We start from the raw sequence: 25,120 nt of genomic DNA, 5'->3' as shown, positions 1-25,120 counted from the left end.
CTGTTACTAAGTTATAAAACAGTCTGAATTATTTTTATGTTACAGAAAATTAGGTAGCAATAATAATGAAAATGAGCCATAAAACTTGAGATTTCTTCTATCTATGTGAGATGAAATACAGTTTCTGTGAGAGGAGTAGCTATGGACAGACTTAACTGCATGGTCCCCAGTCCCACTCTTCAAGTTAACTGACTGAAAGAGCAATGAACATATAGCTTGTTCCACTGCTACTGACCCTTGGTTTTAATCTGTTCCAGAACAACTGTTTGCCTTGATCTGTGGGTGTTCTCCAATCTTCTTTTCCATGTGGGTTGTGACCTGAAACATGCTGCTTCAAAGACTCCCTTTACAGATACAGGAATTTGCTGGCTTAAATTAAGTAGGATCGGCACATGAACTGAATGACAACCCCCCCAAAATCCATCTGAAAAATAGGAGAGAGGAGCCTGGCAGTCTGCTGTGGCTCCAGGAGGGAAAAGAAATGTATTTGGCTATCTTCTGCCTCTATTTTATAGCTCTTCAAAATATTAAGTTGTTGTGACACAGAGAGCTCTGTGCTCTCTGGCATGGAAAACAAGGACATGCTCATATAGCAAACAGGGATCACTGTCCAAAGACTGCCTGTGTTGTGAAAATAACAGATGTTGCATCATCTAAAGAAAGGGCATTAAAAATTTAAATAATATAAACTTTGGTGTAGCCAGAAATTTTACTGCAGATTAAGTCCATATCTGAAGGGAAGACATGAGAAGACAACTCCAGGGTACCTCTAGAGGAAAGCAATTGACATGGACATGTATTTTAAGTCTAACTTCTAAACTTCTTATGAATTATCATCTGTACTTCCCATCGATAAAACATTGCCCCATCCCGAAAGACAACAACAGTAAATATGGAGTGTACACTACCTGCTTAGGGGTATGAAGCAACTCTTGGGCAACGGTTGTAGCCACAATAGCCCTATTACTTGATGCACTTGGCTGAAGCAAGAGTGAAAGCCCAGCCACCATCTGGACTCCAAGGTCTGTTATGGTCACTTTGTCATCTAGCACAGTCACTGTCTTCTCTGCCAGGATGGAGTCAGACAGAGGAGACAAAACCTTTGGAGAAACACAAAAGAGTCAACTTAGGAAAATTAAAAACCCCTTTCTGAAGGTCATCATCCCTTCTTGTCTCCAAAGCTTTATGCATAGAAATGAAATGGCAGAACACACTGAAAATGTAGTCTGATTTCATTAGCAGGGTCAGAAACACATTCAGTAGAGAGGTTATGGCCAAGAACATTGCATCCAGTACTGAGAGCTGTACTATCTCAGTTGTGTTATTTGCATCACTTCACTTGAGGAGTCGATTTAAAACTTTCTTCCTCTGTTATTCTGTGTCCAAGTATGGATAAGAACATTCATTTTCAACCATTTCAAATGGAGATTAGCAACATCTAGGATTTGTCCTTCACTTCTCTGCTTGGAAATTCTCATTTCTCTGTCTTTTCTATTTCTGATGGACTATCAAGGTAGTAGGATACCTTTCCCTTTAATGAAACTAAGAGCCATATTGCTGTCTTTAGGAAACTAAGGATAGCCACATGCACATGCTTGTCTTCTCCACCTTCCTCATCTCAGATCTACAGTCTACACTAGCTATGCATTTATGCATTGGCTTTACTAAGGATTCACCAGGGGGAGAACTGAGACATGGTTTTGGCCACTTGTGCCTTTCAGGGTTATTAAGCAGGTTGTATTTTTTTCCCCCAAATTAATGTTTAAATAAATCGAAAGAAACTTGGCACAATCTAAAGATCTCTGTCTCAAAAAGTCAAAATGGTGCCCATCAGCTGACTGGTGGTAACTTGCATCCATGTGGGGCAAGAGTTCTGACTTCTCACTGTGCCTGGAAATGCTGCCCCTCCTTAACTATTCTGAAGGCTTTATGGCTTCCAGCTTTTGGCCATGCTGCATGCCTCGGACTACCTCTAGCTTGGATCACTGTCACTGGGTAATGCTCTGTGTGACACTCTAGAAGATCATGGAGATGCAATGGAAAATTACCCTCTTTCAAGATAGCAGAACATTCTACTGGATTTAGTTATACCCCAGACACTAGTTCTCTACGGGAATGGCGGAATGTGGCAGTTTAGAGCACAGTACCTGCATCGTTGTCATTCCCACTTCCCGTCCAATCAAAATCCTGCCTTCCTGCAGCTTGGCAATGTGAGGATCCTCCAGTTTCATAAAATCCATCACCAGGTCTGTAATGTCAAACTGCCAATCTGAGCCCAGCAGGTAGTTCAGCTGACCCCAAGGGCTAGAATCCTCAGCTACAAATTGTGTGAGGACTCGCACCATGGCATGCTGGTACTGCAGAGTGCATCCTCTTCCTTTCCGCTCATCTTCATCCTCATCATCACTGTCTCTGGTGGGTCTTTTTTCATAAGAAAATGAAGCACAAATAATTGTTTTCAAGAATATTAGTGAAGACTAATATTAAGAGTGCTAATGGAGAGTACCCCGTTAAATAACAGCCCTCCCTCTGTTTTTTTGGACCATTGCTGATTCATGGCTATCTAACATGATGAAGAACCATACAAATGGACTATACCACTGGTATATCCAAACAACAACTACTCTGTAAGTGGACCTTACCAGAGTCCTACACTGTACTCTGTTGCACAGGACAGACACATGAACAGAAGCAAAACTCCCACAGATTTTAAAAGCTTTATTTCATCTGCAGATGTCCAGTGCAAAGCTGGGGATTCAGTACTGCTGTTCCTCAGGGGAAGATGCTGCATTTTGGGTGCAGATGCTGCAGCTGTTCTTGCTTGGTAAGAGTTAAAATCAACTTCATTCATTTTACAAAAACATCCAAGAAATTTAGCAACTCAAACCCACCTTTTGTTGGAAACAACTGGGACTCGCCAGCCTTTTATTTGGCTCAGTTCTGTGTCCGAAATGTCGATCTGAAGCGGCAGGCGTGGAACCCAGACTGTGATTTGCAGAGGAGCACTCAGATACTGATACGTGAAGTTCACAAGTGCATTCACCTTGCCTTTCATTTCTTTGCCATTGACAAAAACATAGTCACATCTGTCAGAAACCTAACGGGGTAAGGGGGAGGAGAGAAAGCAAGAAGAAAGAGTAATCACTGTGGCAAAACAAGCTCAAAGTGTAACCCTGGCATCTCAAAACCCAAACTAAACAAAAAATGCTCCCTTCCTTTTATGCATGTTAATGATGGCCTTTTACAATGGGAGCAGCTGAACACAAAAATCCTTCATTGACTCAGGAGACATAATTATGCTGGAGATGCCTAAAGACTGGATAGTATTTATGAAGCTGGTGTTTGATTTTCTGTTTGTTATGCAGTGAGCCGCTAGCCAATCGTAGTGCTGTGGAATTTATACTGAGCAAGGCTCCTTCATGGCTTGGTCAAGAGGAACCCAACAAACCAAAACGGGTCTCAATAGAGGCAAGCAGCAAATCAAAGCTCTACCCTGATGAGTACCTTCATCAGGGGTGACACTTTCAGTCATCAAGACTAAGCTGGCTCTGGAGTGGATTTCATCCACTGAAGAGTAACAGAATTCTACTCATTTCCTCCACAATAAACATTATCTGTTTATAAATGTTTACATTTTGATTAAAGCTGTAATGTATTTCTGAACACTGCAGCAGATTTATCATTAACATGTAAACGATGTCCTGAAATATAAGCAAGCATTATCATAGTCATGTAAGAGTTATATCCGTAATCACTTCTTTAATCAATGTTGTAATTTACAGACCATTGAGTTTTCTCATTTGTTACGTTACTGAGTACTAGTGATAAAATCACTCCTGAATATATAAATCATTAGGAGAGATGCAGATAGTATGAAGTGACTCCATGTGATAAAGTCATTGTCATATCTATTCCTAAGGGTGTCATAAATGTCTGGGGAAATCCTATGGCACATTAATCATACATTAAGTGGTGCGCAATGAGAGCTGTAACAGTACTAAATGAGCTGGTATGTCTGCAGAAATTAACAGTAAACCCAGCAGATCTCAACTCCTGCTCTTGCTCCCACCCTGTCAGAATTCTATTTCATCACCCATAACGAATATCATTAGTGGTAGCAATGCGTCTCCCCACCTGAACATACATTTATATTATCATCTGCTCCCTTTCATCCCCACTCCCACTCCCAATATAATTTTATTCAAAGTAAGATTATTGGCTGGAAATGCTTATGTCCCCAGGCTAATCAAACAGATGGATGTCCTCTGTGACCACAGACACAGAAGCTAAACTGTTCCCAGTCCCATTTGTATCCTCTGTCAGGTTTAGGCACTGCTCACATTCTGACAAAATATGTGGTGGTGAGATTGCAAAAGGAAACTTCAGAGAACACAACACAGACATTTCTATGACTCATTCCCTAGGAGGGTTATGCTGTAACTAGGCTTTGTTGACTGAAAACAGTACTACGCACTACAATACATGACCCATCTGTCTGGTTAGGTTTCTCCCTCACACCATCTACGACAGGTCTAAAAGTCTGAATGTGGCAGAAATGTCTTCATTTTATCAGCATGAATGGCATGACCTATTTTTACATGTATTAACTTGAATGGCAATACAGAAAAAGGTTTAGTTCACACTAGGCTGTTTAAGAATGACCATTTCATCTCATCTAAAAGTACTATGAAGCAAGGTGCATAATATAATACCATGCAGTAATTCAGAACAGTTTCATAGATGGACTGCTCTTTCTTTCTATGGTGCCATTGCATCAGCTTCACCCTGAGAAAGGAAACATCATGAATATGTTTCTCACAAAAACTCCAACTGCACAGGCAAGCAAGGGCTACATGTCAGGAGTTATAGCCTTGGCTTCCTGATCATGGAGACATTTCTGCCTACAGCAGTATACAGCTGGTAAGACATATCGGGGGCATTCAGCTCCTGTATTTGAGCTGCTGATGTCTAACACATGCCTTGCTGCTGTCTCAGTTGCATGGAAACAGGAATGACCAGGGGGTGATTTTCCTCTCTTGGTGCTTGGCAGTGTCACTACTCTCCCTGAAGCTGCCCATGTTTCTCTACCAGAAATGGAGACCCTACGAACTATCTTAGACCACATACCTAAATCTTAGATGGCTGAAATTACAAAGAATTCACATCTAAATAATACACCACATATGAATGTTACCTATTGCACGACATCCTCAATGAAGGTCAGGTACAAGGAAGTCCTGGCTGACACAGAGTCTAATTTCTGTTTTCCTCTGTAATCTCAGGAAAGCCAATTCAATTTTCTGTCCATCTTCCCCCACTAGTGTAAACAACACAATCCAGGGAGCCTTGGTCAGCAACAGAGAACTGCACTGCACTTGGAGCACAGAACAACTTCTAGAGCCAAATGGGAGGTTGTGAGAAGATCCTATGACTGGAACATTTGACAAAGCAGCTTCAGGTATGGTTCTTCGTTCTTTAGCCCCTCTTCCCCAAAAAGCAGAAGCTTTTTGGAGGCTTGTCAATAAGATCTATTGCTGGTTGGAGCAGCAGCCATTGCCATCCTGCATCGGGGTCCATCCCATTCATTTCTACGGAGTTCATCCCAAAGACAAACGAACCTTCTGAGGTAGTTGTACAAGTTGCTTATTTATGCACATAGTAAACCACAGGCACATACTGATAAAACAACATAACATACTCAGCTTCAGACTGACCAGGTCTGGTCTAGATGTATGATTTAATATTATCTAAAGCCCAATGTTGTCAGAAACAGAACAAATGCAACTGTCAGGGAAAAAAAACCACAATAACAATAGTAGTAAAACTGCAATTCCTAAATGGTTCTGGGCTGAGATCCAATCTCCATCTGTATTTGTAAAGCTGCTATATGCCTTCATGGGTATGTGACAAATAAATAGCTAAACAAATATATACAGCATCCTAAGGAGGTGGCTGCTGTAACTACCATGCAGCCTTTAAAATGACTACAGGTTAATATTTATTACTGGACATGCATCAGCCACAGTGGCAGGTCTTTATGGGTTGCACTGAGAAAAACATTACTCTCTTCCTCAAGTACAAGCATTGCTAATGTCCTTACACATGCTTTCTTCTGTTCCTGTATTTCTAATGAAAAGGTAGCACACAGAGAGTACAGGAGGAGCAAAGCTTGTACTGTATTGTATTGCTGTATGCATTTTAAGTGTTGTGCTTTTGGGTATCCATTCTTGAAGCAACACTGATAGCTTTTGACAAAGAAAGGTAACAGACTTCCCAACTAGTGCTATGCAGGGCATGAAAGGGAGAAAGTATCTCAGTGTCTAATTCAGATTGTGTGTGTGCTCCATATGTACAGGATTAAGGATACTCCTTCTAAAGAAACGTTCAATTGAAGCTTTTCCATAGTCTACAGCTTCTGTAAGCAACACAGCTAAGGTTTGCTATAGCAGGCTAGCAGAATGAGTGCATGTGGGTTTGCTTCCCTTGACCTTGTCTCACACAGTGTCACTTAAAAAATAAATAAAAAGGATTTCTCAGCCTTGGAGAACAAATCCAGATGTACCCATTCTGCTACAACTTTCAACCTCAGCAAGCCACATTTAAGGTCTGATTTGCTACGCAGATGCCCCTCAGAAAAAAAAGGGTAGGGGTTATGTGGTGCAACGACAGCCCCTCTTAGCTCAGATTAACTCAGATGGAAATAACATCACAGCCAACTTGGGTTTGGAGTTATTCAACACAGGCTTGGCAAAACTATTTTGATCTGTTCTCATAGGGGGTAGAAGAGAGAGAAAAAGAGATAGAAACACAGGACTGGTAGGGACAACCTAAACCACAGTCATATGGAATCATGGAGGAAGGACAGAAGGGAGATTAAAAAGAGTAATAAATTAAAATGGATCATATTAGAACTCCAATTCTGTTAATTAAAAAGGTGTATTTGTTTAAGCATTTTTGATAGAGAAAGGTATCTCTGTTTTCCTCCAGGGTTTTGCCAGGCTTCTCAAAGGTCCAGTGACCAGCTCTCACCTGTGAGCCCTGCCCACAACAGTCTAAGGAAGTTTCTAATAGGAGCTGGAGAGCATGAGCAGTGATCTCTCTCCCATCTCCTGTAGTATTTCTGCTTTTACTATGAACACATCTTCCCTCTGAAAGTACTGTTTATCTTTGGCATCAGAAGAAGTGAGAGATGATGAAGGGAAAGCCTGCTTAGCCACCACCTTTAAGTGGTGGTTGTTTTTCTACTCTGCGTAGCAGATCAGCAAGAAGTTTTGCATTTTAAAGAGTTTTCTGATGCTATTTCAGCAGTTTCTTTCATTATTAAGCTGTATTCAGCTACTTCCCCCCTTTTTTCTATTTCCCTAACTTCTCTTGCCAGATTAAAACTAAAATAAAGATGCCAGACAGCAAAAGACAGGACTAAGCACAATTCCCTAGAGGCTTCTTCTTTGTCTTTCTTTTTTTCTGGCATTATATTTTTGTGCCCCTTTGTAACAAAGGCCATTGCCTTTCCAAATGACTTGGATAGGTTCTCTCTGCAACAAATCACATTTTATTGAACTGACAGAGAAAACTACTGCCTGGAAATCAAGAGAGAGTCACTCCTGAATCACTACCTATGACACTATGTGACTTTGTGATCTGGGGAGTGAATGCACCTTTCCATCTGGTAACAAATGGACTAGCTGCAGTGAATATTAAGGAGATTATTAGTACTGTTACCACTTAAAGCAGAACCTCTGGGTCTTTCTTTACTTACTCCTTTCAGATTAAGGTCTTGATCCCACCGTGACCTCTGTATTGCAGAATTGCAAGAAGGGGGTATGAGCTGCTTGAGGTCACCACAAAGGATGTGACAACATAGCGCCTTGGAGTCTGCAGCCATCAAAGGGCTGTTGATATTTCTTTAAGAATCAGTTTTGCTGGGTTAAATTTTACAAGAGATTCCCAAAAAATCTTCATTCAGCTACTGGTGGAGGCAGACAGTTTACAAAAGACAAATTTCATGTCAAATATAAGCTAAGACTGTGTTTCAAAAGATGAACTCTAAACACTGTCTGTTTTGTTTCCTATCTGTTGTACACAGGAGTGGAAAAAACAACAAATATAAGACCTAAAAATAAACGAGTGGTACTGACTGTGTGAGCCTGGTCTAAGCTTGTTTATTCTCCTGGTGGTTTTTCACCTCTGGAGATATCAGCCCAGTCTCTGAAGGACAGTTCAGAAGGACAAAAAGAGAAGTTTTAATATGGCAATCCTGTCAAGTTTATGAACACTGAAAATTGGTGAGGCATCAGTCCATTTTCTAGGTAGAAGTCTATGTGGTTCGCCCTTAATTCAACACCCTGAGGTTTCAAAAGTCTCAGAAATTTAAGACTGAACATAAATGAGGAGATACTATAATGGTAGATGTCCTGCTTGTATCCATCATGTTCAAAATCTTGTATTTTGGTGTGTAAACTCATTTGTTCATTTCTGTTATACAAATGTAAATGTTGCTAAAATAGTCAAAGGTTACATAAATGTTTAAATAATTACAGAAGCACTACTAGGAGCAAAAGGATTTTTTCCAGTATCTCCTAAAGGAATCTCAATTTCAATGAAAAACTTTACAGGATAATTAGTAAAGAATAGTGATGTTCAGCACTTTTCAAATATGAAAATAATCCTAGTATTTCAGCTCAGCATCATCACTCTTACACACCAGAAGGGCAATTGAAGCTCATGGAGGTTAAGATTTGTGAACAAAGTCATTCATTCCATTAAGGAATACAGAACAGTGGAATGACTTATCCACTGAATATACGTAATATATAGAAAATATTAGACAGTGATAATCATTTCACAAGCTTTTTGGACAATCCTTTAGAATTTTGTAATATTCATGTCCTGGCCATAGAATTTCTTCTAAGATTTTTTTTTTTTTCCCAACATCCTCTGTAGAAAGGGAATTATCCTCTATTAAATTCTAGAGGTTTTGAGAGAGACTCTATATAGCTCTCTAGCCTTGATTCCAATTAAACACTATGGTTTTATACATAAAGGAAATCCCATGCTATGTGAACAGCAGGCGATGACAAGGATTTGAAAGCCTGGCTACATAAGCCTGAATAATCAGTAACCTGCTACTGGAAAATGGAAGCTGTTCCAAGGCCCATAAATAACATTATTTCATGTTAAACTGTTTGAGTCTATAAGAGTTAAAGCTTCAGAACTGAGCAATTCCAGGATCTCTGAAATTATATTTACAGCTTTGTGACACTGTTTGAGCAGCCTTTAAAATGGAAGTATCCATTATAAGAGTTGCTAATTGCTAGTGTGACTTGTCTTGCCAGAGTCACCCTTCACTCCCAGTGACTACAACTGGAACTGTACTCAGTGACTTGGAAAGTGAAGCCAAAAGCCCCCCTCACAGGGTGACCATAAAGGTAAATTCAGTAATGCAAACTTAACACTGATAAGACTGTAATCTTAATAAATGAAAGGTTTGATTTTTCACATTAAGTGCAAGAATAACCCTGAGAGTTGTTTTTACCTATCACCCACCAAAAGCAAAAGAATCAATTTGTTTCTTGAACAGTTGAGGAATAATTATTCCCATTCTGGAAGTAGTGATGAGGGAGCAGAGCAGGTATTGCACTTTAATAACTGATTTAAGCCTTATTCTTCCTCGCTTAGACCTAACTGTCCAGAGCTTTCAATGGATAACACAGCTTGTGCGTTGGTGTTGCTTTGTGCTTGTAAACAGCTGCCACATTCCAAATGTGGTTTCAATCCCTGCAATCAGTCCTCAGGCAAAGTTCCCAGCAACCCGCACTAATACCACCGGGATCGAGCCCTGAGTGTTGGAAAACTCTGTAAAATCAGGACCATAGTTTAGAAGCAATTTGGCCTCTCTCTGCTGAGAAGGGTCTGCGTTTTCAGCATCAGCAGCTAGATTAGCAAAACCACGTAGAAAACCCCCAAAGCTAGAGAGCATTTCTTAGGGAAAAGGCTGTACGTTATCTAATCTCATTACAAAGATTTTGCTGGCAGCTTTACAGAGCAGAAGCAATACATTTAACTAACTGAATCTCATTCACTACGACAGAACTGAAAGAGTAAAAGGGGCACAAAATGCCAGCTGAGACTGGAGGGCATCTACTTGCTCCCAAATGACCAGCTTTTGAAGCTGAACTGTAGCTGCACTGAGCCACAGGAGCTCTCTGCAGCTAGCATTATCACGTAAACCAAAATCTGTCTTGTTTTGTGCACTCTCGAGTCAAGTAATTTCTGAAAATGGGTCTGAACAGAGAGTTTGGCTCCTACTCACTAGGGATATGCCAGACTATATATGCAGCATGGTCCTAAATATCTTGCTTGGCAAAGCAGGATAACAGGGTGAATGCAGGGACTTTTAATTCCATCTACACACTTTGGACAGTTAGTTGCACATTTGAGAGCATCACAATGCTTTAATTTTCTAACTTGATATGTATCTACAATATACAAATGCACAATATGTAAATTACAGCTATCAGCAGAAAAGGAAAGAAGTGAACAATTGTTTCTTCTGACTGTGTTACTCCAAAGGTCTGGATAACACTGCTTATCTTCCCATCATATCTATAGCTGTCACAAGACCGATGTTATTTCTTCCATTTACTTTCCCAGTCTTTATCTTGCAGCTTTGAAGCTGATTTTGAAGCACCTTCTGTGGAACTGGGGGCACTGTTCTTGCCACTCCACTTTGATTTTTCATTTGGGGTGTATTGGTTCTCCATACTGACATCAGTAACACAGGTAATGAGCTGGGTGAAGGCATGTGATGATGGGGAAAGAAGTCTGCAAGGATACGGTTTAGAAGTCTCTTTAGCTGCCCTTGAAATTTTTGCATATTATGTGATGGCAAAGTAGTTACAACTTTTATTGCTGAATTTGAGTACCTCAGACCATGCTGATTTTGAGTTTCAATCTCCATAAAGGCTGACTGCTTGAGGAGCAGTGGTATACATTAATGATACATCTTCCAAGAAATCTCCATGTATTGCTGGCCTATACACTGTATTTGCATCTGACAGAAGTGTATGCTAAAGCTTCACTTTTCTAGAGCTCCTCTGAAGTTTTTCCTCTCAACTGATGCATATTGATCCCAGTAAATCACAGGACTATGAAAGTATGGAGGAGTACAAGGAGGTGGACTTTCTACTTGCAATTCTATTCAGCAGGTAACGTAAGCGATTTACCAGAAGAAAAGCCTACAAAGTCACAGGTCTTCAGAACAGCAAAATGATGTAATTTCCATGCTGTCACTTTCTTTCCTGTTTTTAAAGCTTTTCAGTTTCACACAAATCACAGGAACACACAGTATCAGAAGAGGAAAGAGGAGCCATCAGAGAAACAGTTTGCGGGGTATGGACTCACAGAGATACAGCTTTTGCTTTTGAGGGCTTTCAAGGCTATATTGGGGTATGGTGAGTAGGAACTGTATTTGCAGTTTATCAGCTACTGAACATAAACTTCAGGAAGGTAATTTGTGGTGGCCCCGGGGGGTATCTGCACCATGAAGTGGATGTGATAGAGAACCCACGCTTGTTCTGAGCCTGCTAGCCCTGTGCAGAGATCCTGGCTCAGGACCCAAAAGCAGCATAGCTGAGAATGAACACACAGGCGCCTTATGAGTAGTCCAACTTTTCTACATTCCTTCTAGAAAGTTGCACAACTACTTTATTTATTAAAATGAGAGCACTGCTACAATTTTGACTGTGTGGGCTGAAGTATCTGAAAGAAGCATCAACCCTCCACGATTAGCTGCCTGCGTATTACAGTGGAGGAGGACTGGCAGTAGCTGCTGTTGTTTAGATTGACCCCTCATGCTCTCACTGAATCTTGCAGGACTGCCATAAAACCACAGAAGTGAGTATTACATTGGAATGACTGCACAGAATATGGCCTGTCTATTATTAGACCATACTGGATTCCTGGAAACCTGGAAACTTCTCATTTCTTCCTTTGTTTTGTAACATGGTTGAGTTAGGAATGAGACATATTTTAATCAGAAGTTTATCCACTTCCTCATTATTCAGCATGCTCATCTCTACAACAGTTGCACCCAGCTAACAAACTCCAAACAGAGTTTTATTTGACCTAAGTCAGAAATGAGCGATAAATCAACTGCATTATATTCACTGAAGGAGCTTTCTATTGGAAGTTAGTGTTTTTCCTTGATCAAAATAGCTGGTAGAAACAACCAGATCTTTCTAGACAAACCCTTATTTTTATTTTCTCCTATAACCTCCACTAAAAGCATAATATGAAGTCTTAAATCCTCTGAGTCTTGAAGGCTTTGCAGTAAAGCCCCATACAAAGAATATATGTGTATGCTGAGGTGCAGAAATGTGATGCAAGTTTGGACGCTTACCCTGATGTATGCAGCAGGAGTTGAAAGGTATGAGGGAAAACGTAATATGCCTGTGGTATGCCAGGGTTTCTAATGGGATGAGATCTTCTGAAACCCTGCTTCCCCTTGAAATCACCATCTGCATCACACTTCATCACAACCCACCACATCATTATCTACCTCCAGATGCTGCTGGTGAGAAAGGCACAGGGAAGAAACCTTAGACGCCCTGGGAAGGTTTGTTTTGAGCAGACTTAGCTTTCCTGACAGACACTTACGAGATGCCTTATTTTTATATTTGGCCATATCTGCTATAATGTTTTGCTGAATCAAGTACAATTACCTCCAAGCTATGGTTAGGACCAGAAGCATTGATTCTCTACGAGATCAGTTCTGCAATACTCATGTAACATCTTAATTTCAAGAAGAAATGGACCAGATCTTGAATTAGCCCTGTGGAGAGCAACACACCAGATATCTAGGCCCTTCCTTAGCAATCCTGAGCATTTCCATATACTGCAGCACTGCAGTACACCAGGTAAGGACAGACACACCCTGATTCCCATACATCTTCATACAGGTTTTGACAGACCAATGCATTTTGGTGCTAGCACTTTCTTTAACATAACACTTTACACCTTTCCATCATGCCAATGTTTCTGTCATCACCTGTCCCCATCTCACCATTCCCTGGATACCTGTTTTATTCTCTCTTGGTTGCATGTCTGGAAAGTTCAAAGGGATCCGGGGACCAGCTGAGCCCTTCCAGTACGTAGATCAGGAAGCAGAAACTGGTCCTGCAGCAGGGTATTATCACACATCAGTCCACCAGCTGCGGGGAGAAGCCGATCCCCACTCAGGTCAATATATTTACAGAGTGTGGGGACCTCTATCCTTCCTTATGCATGGATAACTGCACTTTTCCAGGCAGGGCTAATACAAATAACAGGCAGGATGGTTTCCCTTAGTGGTGGAAATGTGTTTTTGAATTACAAAGTCTGGCATCCAGCCCTATACCCGGAAAGCAAGTGATCATGTTGCCCAAGTATACAAGTATATAGCCACTGATTCAAGTTATCATCTTTCTATTTGGTGCCTAAACAATACGATGAAAGGACATCCATAGATCTTATTTTTGTTAAGGCTTTTTTTCTGGAATTGCCATAATGAAACATCAAGAAGCCTGAGGGAATCTCCCCATACCATTAAAATTTCAGGGTGAGCTTTCCTGATGGCTTTTAATGAGGGCAGCACTTTAATGAGTGCAGGATTGAGGCTCAAGAGTTCGATTCTTTAATAACTGCCTGTAGCTCGGCAACTCTGCTTGGAGCTGCATTCAACCTATACCAGCAGAAAAATGCATAACTCAACTGTTAATAAAAACACCTATGCATGCTGCTAACTAGTGGTTCCTCTGCTTATCAAAGAGAAAACAGTGCCTCTATATTCAATTTTAAAGTTTTAAGTTTTGCAAGTACTGGAAAGCAAGGAAAAGCAGTGAAATTTCTGCTCTCGTGAGACCTCACTTGGAGTACTGTGTACAGTTCTGGTGTCCTCAACACAAAAAGGACATGGAGCTGTTGGAGCAAGTCCAGAGGAGGGCCACGAGGATGATAAGGGGGCTGGAGCACCTCCCATATGAAGACAGGCTGAGAAAGCTGGGGCTGTTCAGCCTGCAGAAGAGAAGGCTGCGTGGTGACCTCATAGCAGCCTTCCAGTACCTGAAGGGGGCCTATAAAGATGCTGGGGAGGGACTCTTCATTAGGGACTGTAGTGGTAGGACAAGGGGTAATGGCTTCAAACTTAAACAGGGGAAGTTTAGACTGAATATAAGGAAGAAGTTCTTTACAGTGAGGGTGCTGAGGCACTGGAATGGGTTGCCCAAGGAAGTTGTGAATGCTCCATCCCTGGCAGTGTTCAAGGCCAGGTTGGACAGAGCCTTGGGCGACATGGTTTAGTGCAAGGTGTCCCTGCCCAGGACAGGGGGGTTGGAACTAGATGATCTTAAGGTCCTTTCCAACCTGAACTGTTTTATGATTCTATGATTCTTTGTGGTTAAATAAACAACCAAAGAGGTTGAAGCATAGCTATTTGTGTAAGATTACAAATAGCAAAGTAGCATCTAAATAATGAAGTGCTGATGACTTTTCCCTAGTAAACAGGGTATTGTTGTACAGTTCTAGAAACACAATTTCAAAAAGAAATTACTACTATTAGTATCCAACTATTTATTCATCTCTTATGAATATGTCCATATGTTAGCTCCCTTATTGGCAAACTGCAACATTCCTGCATCATGTGTTACACCGCATCCAGACTGACCTTTCATCTGAACAGATTCAAAAATGGACAGCAGACATTTCACCACGAGTATGTGTCTATTTGCTAAGAATTAATTTCATTTCCTAAACTGTTTCCACCACAAATGGCAAAATCTCCGAAATATTTACAAATGCTACAAGACCATTTCATGTGAGCATCTTCCCTGATGTCAGCATACTCACAGTAAAGTTACTCATGTGTGTGAATAATTACTGGATTGGCTCTTTAAACAAGATCTGTAACCTTGACAGGTATCTGTAAGTCCCATCACTATTGCTTTGAAAGTGTTGATTCCAGCAGTAGTTCCAGTCTTTTCTAGCTATTAAGCTAGAGTTCAACCATAAAACCCCCTAGCCAGATTTTCAGCCCCCAACAGTTCACTGTTGCTTTGATCTGGGATTTTGTTTCAAGTTCCTGTGATAAGAGAGGGTCAGCTGTGACACTCTGTCCTGGATCTTAGCTCTTCACAGAAATTCCTACCATTTTTGCAGTGGCCTTTACCTATGGTGAATGTCATCCTTTACTCATCAGTCCTAATGAAACCAAGATCCCACTGTTCATTAACAACTACTGAGGGACATCTGAAACGTAAGATCTGTGGTTCTGTTTCCAGTGACAACCAGAGCAGCTGCATATGTGGACTATTGTTATCTGAATCCATGTTTTCATCTGAATACATCTCAAAGCTGTTAATGCATTTTAAAATGAAAAGAAGCTAGTAAATAAGGTCTTTAGTATGGTTCAAGGCTAATACTCTGAGACTAAGTATCTAGCTTTTAATTTGCCAATCATAAATAACAGCAATACAAGAAGAACACATTACCAGGTACACAGCATCCCCTCACGTAGCAATGGGATAAAAGCTAGTACAAGAATGATGAATTACAAACCCAAAATGTTTACAGTAGCTTCTGAAATACACATAGCACTGAAGATTCCTGATTTTCATTCTCAAGTTAATAAGCAAGAGTTTTCAAACTGGCAACTTCACAAGGTATTGAAAGTCTCCTGAAATCGTCCTCTAATTCAGAGTATGAAACTTCATTTGTCCTAGAAGCCACGTAACCCAGGAACATGGAGCTGCATTTGCTCTTGAGCAAACTGCAAAAAAGCACCAGCAAAAGCAGCCACATTCCACTTGAATTTCCAGGAGATGAAATGCATGCAACTGCAATTACTATTAATGGATCCAGATATATGGGTCCGATTGGTAAATTCGAGCTTAGCCAAGTAAAATTTGGCTGTTGTTTCATTTTTAGTGCCATAATAAATTATGTGTCCATTTTTAAAAGGTTGGACCACTGTGTGAAGGCCTACAGCATTCAAAGACTTTCAAAGTTCATGAAATCAACTGTAAATTTGGAAGCGAAGCATTGAAACTATGAGACAATAAAAAAAGTAAAAAGAGTAGTAGTCAGCAGATTAAGACAGGACACAAACTATGCACTGAGCTGCCTCGAGACCATGCTTATCACTGGGGAAACCATTACCTGTTATTTGCAGATATTTCTTAGGTTTAGACTTCCACTGGGCTCTGTTACTGAGAACAATGTAATTGCAGCCAAACAAGGCACTTTAAAAATTAATATAAATCAGCTTTTATCTGATGGCCATTCAAATTGCTGGGCAAGAAACATTACCTTTAGGCTCTTTACATGAACCATACAAATAGACACTTATTTACTCCACTAACTATAACAAGCCAAGTGCTAATAGGCACCAATCATCTTCAACTTCTAGCCTAATTCTGTTATGTTTGCCTGAATCCAAAGTCATCAGGAGTTCCACACAACTGAAATCTGACACAGATATCTGTGTGAACCCCTAGGTGATAATGAGTCTAAATATTAAATAGCTGTCATCAATAACTCCTTTTTTTTCTTTGTTTGTGGTTTAACTTATTGTACAGGTTTTCATACCTGTAAACATGTTTTGGTTCTGCTGTGACAGCTATGCTTGGGAACATGAACTGGAAACGCATACGAACATTCTTAGTTTAACATAGCATGACCTGCTCCCAACAGATATCATTTACGATGACTGGATTTTAAAACAACAAACCAACCAAAAACCAGAAAGGTTACTTCCAACAAGGTCTCTAAAACTGGTTTTACAAAGGAAGATGATATATATTAAAAGAATTTAACATAAAAGCTTGATGAGGAATTTCAAAATGAATTAAGGATGAAAGGCCTTTGCGTTCCATCTGAGGCTGAGTGCTTTTTAAAATCAAAACCACTATGAACATCCCAATTTGACTTGAACCCCAAACTTCATTTCTCCATGTAAAGAAATCTTCTGGAAATGGGAACATTCTAGATGAAAAAAAAAGCCGTTTTTCCCTCATGATGAGGTGATAAAACCTTTTTGTTCAAAGCATTTCACTGAACTCTATTTTTTAAGTACCTGTACGTTTTATAGCAGTTAGCAGTCATGTCACAGATGCACTCCTCTAGAGATTCTGCATATATTTCTAAATACATGGAAAATAGTTTCTCTATTTATCTGAGTAATTTCAAAACATTTCTGAAGAGAAAGAAATTACACCTGAAAAATTTCTCTATCTGATTCTAATAAACACTGTGTGTTAGCCTCCAGTTATTTGTTTCACTTCAACTTCAGAGTGGCTAGACAGGGAGGCTTCTAGAAGCCACTTAAAAGTGTTCCGCTAGTGCAAAAAGGTTCCATTTTAAGAAACCCTTTTAGTGCAGATAAATTATTTCTGTAGAAAATAAGAGAGGAGCACAGCATGGTCCCAAGTGCTAATCAAAGGACATAGTGCTTCAAGAAAACATTCTTTCCAAACAAATTGTTGGAGAACTGGAATAGTCCAGGCTGTACTGCAATTACTGCAAGAACACTTTCTTTGTAAGGTTTGGGAATTTCACTTCTCCTTGATCAATATGCTCCAGAGCTATGAAACCCAGAAGCCATTTTTGCAAAGGGATTTTTATTTGGGAAATCACTGCGCTGTCACTTTCCATGCATCATCTGGTGATGTATAACAAATGCCCACCAGATATACTTTTTTCCCCCTGAATGGAAGAACTTAACGCTGGTCATTTTCACAGTTGGAAAGAAGGAATTCCCATAGGGCTGGAATGATTTGGTGAAATTCTGTAAGCTGTTTAAGCAAGATGGCTAAACTGGATGATCACAGTAGTTCTTTTCTGAATGTATTTTTTTTAGCTTGTGAATGCTATCTTGAATTTTTTCTTACTTGGGAATGTGGTTTCCAATAACGTTACAATCAGGATGATCCCTAAACTAAATTTCAGCTTCTACTTTGATTTGTAGTTAGGTGGCTCCCTTAGGAAAAAGGTTAACAGGAATTCTTTGAGATTAAAAGCTCTGTAAAGCAGCTGATATATGGGAGCACTTCAAGCTCCAGCAAACTGGAGAGATTTGTTTGGCTCTGAAGGATCCACTGAAAGTAAAAAGCTTTCTGTAAAAGTCTTCTATAATGGCTTCATTAGTTCAAAGTATGACTGTTTTTCCCACCTACTTGGTTACTGGTATAATAAATGCTTCTACACAAATTTTGCAATAGTGCAGCAAACTGTTAGATCCTGCAAATTTACCAGAGTTTTATTGCTTTCCATGAACCTACAAACCAAACTGACTGTAATACATAACACTGCAGCAATAGTATTTGTATACTAGACATCAAGAGAGCTGATGGCATATTAAGGACACCTAAAGAGTATCATCACAAAGCCCACTGTACTATATGCTGTAAAATAATGTAATATAATAAAATCCCTATCCAAAAGAGCTTATAGACCAAGGGTAAAACCATCCTTGCTCAAAGACCACGTACCATGGAAGTCCTGTGTGGAAAGTGCAACAGGATTCATGCAGGGTATTGTCTTTGTACTGATTCCCTGCACAACTGTGAATTTCCTTCAGGGCTTTGACTACATATTTATAGCAGAAAGGGAGCTGTGTTGCCTTAAGACAATACTACCCCAGTGGAGTTTGTTACTATGCAACATTAAGCTGCTGGTGCTAAATTGATGGACTGGTCACGTGAATGCTTTCTAGCCACTTCTGTGCAGAATCAAGTTGTTAATTCAAAACAGCTCTCAGCAGAATGTGAAGTCAACCAGGATGACTTTGCATTGCAGTTGCTGGGGAACACTCGTCCAATCCATTTCACTGCTGCAGCTGTGCAGGTGATAATCACAGCTGGCAAGGTGATAAGAAACATCTGGAGACACAGAACTAACAGAAGAGCTGTTTTTGCAATGAATTAACTCTGTGCACAGAAGACTTGAGGTGACATTACCAAAATCTAGAATTCGGACACAAAAAATAAACACTGAAATGCTACTGAAACTCAGTGTGGTGGCTGTACTGTTGCACCTAACTCTCTCTCTTCTTAAAAACCCCTCTCCTTATGTGTTTGAAACAGTAGTACAATTAATTTGCAGGTGCTGAATTAGTGGTTGTTCCCAGGCTGTTCTCCTTTTGTGTATAAAAAGACATGAAATTTCAGAAGCCAATACATGGCATGAACTTACTTTAATGACGTCTTCATCAGAGGATTTGCACTCAACTGATTCAGAGATGTCTGTCACAGCGCTGTTCTCCTCAATGGAGATCACTTTGATGGGCACTGCCACTGTTTTCCCTGTGAGAATCGCGGTGTTCAGGATTTCCATGTCCTGCACACAAAACAAAGCACAGCACTGTTCAGAGATGGCCAAAGAGATTTCCGAAAGGCAAGCATCAGCTCTTCAACTGGACTTATACTTAAGAAAGATGCATCATTTCTCAGTGGCTGATGACCTAATCTCATCTTCAAATAGGTGAAACTTGGTAAAACATAGTAACCCCAATTCTATTTTATCTGCTACACAAACACAGCTGCATTGCATGCCGTTAGGGAGCAACATGACTGCAACTAAACTCAGTCCAGGCAAGCACACAACACAGGTACCTTCTACATTTTCAGTATGTGGGACTTTTCCCAATATTTACTTTCCAAAACATGAGTTCAGAGTATTTACAAAACTGGATTTGATTGGCAATGTTTGGAACAGGATGCAAAAGCCTCGAAAGTAATATTGCTCTTTGAATCTAAGCCCACTGTAAAAATGGAGCCTCTCTGTGAACTCAGTGTCTGGAACAGTTTCAAGATTGTTTAATTTCCTTTGATATGGCCAATGAAGCAATGTAAGGAGTCCGGAAGGAGTTAGTGATGCTATTAACTGCAGGGAAAATAACAAGGAAATTTGAAGTTTAAACTTGGGCCGTGGCATATAAAAGCCCTTCAAAGCACCATCAACTAAGCTAACTCTTCTTACCCCTGAACTGTTTCAGCATCGCTATATTCCCAAGATTCCAATGCAGGAAGAACTTAGATATTTACTCCAACTTCCAGCTCTATAAAGTGTATAAAATATTCAGCAAAATCCTCAGCACCAAAGCCATGAAGACTGCAGCCACTGATGTCAACAGCAACAAAATGGGGCATGGATGCTTTTGGTACTGTTTTCAATTCAAGTTTAGCGAGTTTGAAATCTGGGTCATATTTTCTTTTCATCTTGAAACTTGTTATTTCATAGGCTCTCCTACAGCTCTCAGAAGAAATCCCTCCAAATCTAAAAAAAACCCCATCCTGTTAGAAAAGTAAAACCCCTAAATAATTCTTATGGCTAATATGAAAACAAAGCTACCCAACATAGTAAATCAGAGCCAGGTTTATAAATAACATTATTGGAAAGCCTAAGGCCAATCTTGGGAACCCCTGATTTTCGAAGGTGGAGACCACCACCAGCCATTCCCCACACAAATCCTGCCAGGTATACAGCATTTCTGAGCAAGGGTGCTGTAGTGAAATGCATGGCTTTTGGAGCCTGTTCCAAAAGTATTTATTTCCATGCATTGGCATTTTGATAAGCCCAGAAAAGGATGCAAAGAAGCAGATCTCAACATTTGTGAAATGAACTCAGTCACAAACCCAACTACTCTTCTCTCTGCAATAAGCATTGAATAACCCACATAAGTTCACTAAAAGCAGGTTTAAAGATACTTTCTGTTGTGTATTTGGCTACTGCAAGTGCTGTATGTCCTTTTAAATTAACCTTCTGCCTCAATCCCTTAAAGCCTTATATTTTGTGACTCTGAGTGTTAAACACTGTGAACTAAGGACTCGAGGGCAAAGGAGCAGCAAGGAAGTTTGTGGAAGTGACAGGGCAGCTTTTCAGGCTATCTTAGCTCTGTTTTGCAATGATTCTATTCAGATCCAATTTTTCCTTTTTTTTTTCAGATCCAATACGTATTACTGATAGAGAAATCTAATTTAAAGGGACAAGTGCAGAGGAAGAGAAATCCTATAAATAGAAACAAGTTTCTGATACAAAACCTACCCTGCGGCTTAGGGATTTACCTATATTTGCATTTAATGGTAATTTATTAAGTTCAAGACAAATTAGAAAATCATGCCCACATGAAACAGAAAAAGAAGCAAGCCCTGTGCCACTGTCAAGAAGATAAAAACAAAGACCTGATTATGCAATGAGGTGAAACTTTTGTGCCACAAGCAGCTGCATAAATTCATCATTCAGGTTTAGCTTGCAACAAACTGCCTGGGAGTCACTAGAACTCCCTCCAGCTCAGCTTCCCTCATGCCTGCAGTGTTGAGAGATCAGTGGCCTCAACATGAAGTGAAATATTAAGAAAAACTGGAGAGAAGACAAGTGGGAAGCCCAGCAGACAAGACCACAAGGCACTCTGGCATGCATGAGGATCCTGCACTCTGGATTTCCCAGCCCTGTGTATCACCAGGACAAGACCAGCTGCTCAATGCGCTCTGGCGTCACCCTAGGTGATGGCGAGACTGCCAGCAGCATCATCTAAATCATGTTTGCTGCACCACCAGCCAAGGCTGCAGCTAAGCTCTCAGGCTACACCACAGCACCACAAGAACACCAGAGGATTAAAATCTGGTACTGGAGATAGGGTTTAAAAAAACAGGACGCAATAATGTTAAATGCAAATTGCTTCTTTTCTGTAGGAAGAGTTGATCTGATAAATACAGGACAGAAAAGATTCAATAGGAAAAGCTGCTCTCAGAAAAGCATTTGGTGAACAATAGTAGATGACAAACTGAACATAAGTGAGCAATTGCATGCTGCTGTGGTTAAAAATCAAAACCAAATCAACCAAAGAACCCTCCTGTGACAAATTGTATAAAGAGGATCATCACCTGTCAGATGCGAGGTGCTCCTAGTCAGCACTAGCAAGGCTGCAGCTAAAAGACTATGTCTGATTCTGAGAACTGTACTGCCAAGAAAAACTTTCTCAAGTGAAAAGAATTAAAAAAGAACAAGGAGAATAAATCAAAGACTAGAAAATAAGATCCATGAGGAATGACTGAAAGAATTGGGATTGTTCAGCCTAGAAAACATTATGGGGAAAGAAGATTACTGTCTCCATATACATAAAAGTCTTCAAAAAATGGAGAAGAATCAATTATTTTCCATGTTCATGTATGGGGCCTGAGGTAATGGTCTTAAACTGCAAAGAAGATTTGTTTGACATTAAGGCAGTCTTTTTTATAAAAATGATAGAGAATTGACAAAATAGGCTGGCTGTGGCAGAAGAAAATGCACAGACTAGCCTACTATCTTCGAAGAACTAGTTATAGACATGGTTCAGAAATAACATAGGTTCCTTGAGTCAGGTAGAAGAGGAAAGGGAACAGATGACCTCTTGTGATTCCCTCCATCCCTTTATATCAGTCTCAATTTTTTCCAAAATTGAATGATAACACGATTACCTATGTATCTTGAATTTGAAATAACCCTATCCTGCTTCTCCCATCCCAAATAAAATGATCCTTCTTCACTGGACAAAATGATCTGTATCTTCAAAATGGAAAAGCCTGGAAGGCAAATGTCACTGATATTCCTGCTTTCTGCACTACACAGGGCACAGCTGATGTACCAATTGTTAAGTAATAATCTCTCACTTCTATTTCTCTCTTTCCAATAGGTCATTATTGCTGTATCTGAATTCTAAGTGGCTTTGGTATAAAGCCATTATTAAAAAGGTTAAGAAACCTTTTCAAATTTCCCAAGACCTTTCTAGAGAGAAGACAGAAAATTTGGCTACTGGCACATTATCAGCAATTAGAAACCTCAGTCTTCTGCCCTTTGCTAATGGTTTCATTAAAGGAAGTAGTATGCATTTGAATGAATTTATTTCAATTAATTACTTCAGAGGTGCATCTCCCCCAAAACTGTAAAAGGCATCGTTGGTCATGATTAAGGGCTACAGAAATTTTACATCCCTTCTCTGTAGCCCGATATGAACTTCAGGAATTTCAAATTCATGACGTGCACAAAGGAGATGGAAACATTGCGGATATTATCCTATAGCCTCATAGCTAGCACCATCACAGTTACTAGAGATCCGCAACACCGGGAAGCAATCAGTAGCCACCCAGCTACAGCTTTGAGCAGAGATGGAAACTTCATATTTCATCTCCACTGAAAGCACTCATAACTCATTGGTACTACACAGATTAAGAAATACTGAAGTATAAACAATTAACATATCACACTATGTTAAAAGCAATCTTCAAATCTATCACTTCCCGTACTTAGTCTGTAAGCGCCCCATGCTATTCAACTGTGATAGGTAAAAATAAAAGCCAAAGAACCAAGTCTTGATTCTATTGTCTTTTTGCTTAGAACTAAAATAGAAAAATGTGTCCCCTATATCCCTGTATATGGAATAGCCTTATGGCACAACTTCTGCCTCCTCTGTGTTTCCTTTATATTGCTGCAATAAAGCCAAAGGCTTTAATGTAACAGAGAATTGACCCATTGTCTGCACCCATACACAAGCTGTTAGGCAGAAAACTCTAAATAATGTATGAAAAGATCCATGGTCCAAGACTCCTCAAAAGCTGAACTGAAAGTCAAAAATAAAAGGAGCTTAAATAGAACTCGATCTGTTTGTCTGCCCTGCAATGCTGAGCTCTCTGAATGTGCACCACAGACAAGAGGGCTCTGATTCAGCACCGAACCCATTTCCCTTGCATTCTGCACCTCCTTTAAGACCCTTGATTATCCACTGATAAGCAGAAACAGTAGTTGAACCTCTAAGGATATGTCAAGCAACATTAGGAAAACAGTTGTTCTCACATTAGAACAGGAAATACAACACGTGATATAGGTGGTGATATTTATGTTTTATTTTTAAACACAACATACTATTCTGTTTGCAAGCTAATTTGGGAGTATACAAACAAGATTACTAAGAAACCTTTGGAGAGACTAACAAGTCATTTAAAATGCAGGTGCTTTTCAAAATCATACTATCTTGGCCATTTCCACGTTCTTTAATTTTTAAAATCCCCCAAGAACTAATCTACTTTCTGTGCAAGCAGCAACTGAAGTTTTAAAATCAAATCTATTTTGTGTGACAAAAGACTGAAAGCATCTGATAGCAATGCTTGGACTTGTTTCCAACAGATTAAAAAATAGGGAAAGTAGTGTAAATTCAAAAAACCCAGAAAGAGGATGAGTTATAAGTCAGCATCAATATCACAGTTGGAAAGAAGTTCCTGTAAGCGTATTACAAACTTAAAAAAGCAAGGGTTGTCATTTCAAGTCAAAATGGAGAACTGATATATAATTCCTATTGACACAGGAGGGAAATTTGAGCTCTGAACTTCTCTGGAAGCCTCAAACTGTCGTTGCATCACAATGACCAAATCCCAACAACATCTGACTCTGATATTGCAGAGACAGCCTTGGTTTTCTTGTATGAAGGACTACCTACTCCTGATTAGAATGATTGTTTCCTGTTACCAGGGCATTCCTTCAATTAATACAGCATATGAAGGAAATAATTACTATTTAAACATATTTAATTAGCAAACAGTAGCACTAAATCTTCTTGTTCCTCTAATGGTTAGAGGAAGACTTTAGAGGTTAGACGTAAGGTTTTAATCAAAGAAGATATTCAAAAGCAAACCATTGAACTGTAAGAAATTAAATTTCTTACTGTAAAGAAATTAAAAGTTTATTGATAAGTTTTAACATCAAGCTAGATCTCACAAACAAAACTGAGTGTCTTTACCCAACATAGCATTTTCCTTATCCACTAACAAAATATCTACTCTTTCCCAGCCAGACAATATTTTGTGTACTAGCTCAAATCAGCACTACATTTGCTTGCTCAAAACACCAACCTTTTGCAATGGACACGAACCATCAGACTCTGCATCGAGGACACAGAATTACACAAACCTTCAGCATGCTTCAGAAATGAAGCCATGAGGCCACAACCTGATACCTACTACAGATAAATAAAAGCTTCTCTGCTGGCATATTTATACAGCAAATGTGGTACTCAATGTTCACAGCAGGAGCAACTTCCACTGCTTATCCACCTTCCCCT

At 39.8% G+C, this 25,120-nt stretch overlaps 1 protein-coding gene across 3 annotated transcripts in view; it reads right to left on the bottom strand.

The window, feature by feature from the left end:
• Window positions 1-25,120, bottom strand: part of TMEM132C (transmembrane protein 132C) — a 207,296-nt gene that overhangs the window by 10,789 nt on the left and 171,387 nt on the right. For all 3 annotated transcript variants that reach the window (XM_030500747.1, XM_030500748.1, XM_030500749.1), the window contains 4 exons: window positions 19,225-19,368; window positions 2,892-3,097; window positions 2,148-2,421; window positions 909-1,100 (listed from right to left, as the gene is read on the bottom strand). In XM_030500747.1, the coding sequence (XP_030356607.1) occupies window positions 909-1,100; window positions 2,148-2,421; window positions 2,892-3,097; window positions 19,225-19,368 (816 nt within the window). The remainder of the gene's footprint in view (window positions 1-908; window positions 1,101-2,147; window positions 2,422-2,891; window positions 3,098-19,224; window positions 19,369-25,120) is intronic.

Source organism: Strigops habroptila, chromosome 11 (assembly GCF_004027225.2).
Source record: "Strigops habroptila isolate Jane chromosome 11, bStrHab1.2.pri, whole genome shotgun sequence".
Lineage (NCBI taxonomy): Eukaryota > Metazoa > Chordata > Aves > Psittaciformes > Psittacidae > Strigops > Strigops habroptila.
This window is presented reverse-complemented; position numbering and strand designations above follow the sequence as displayed.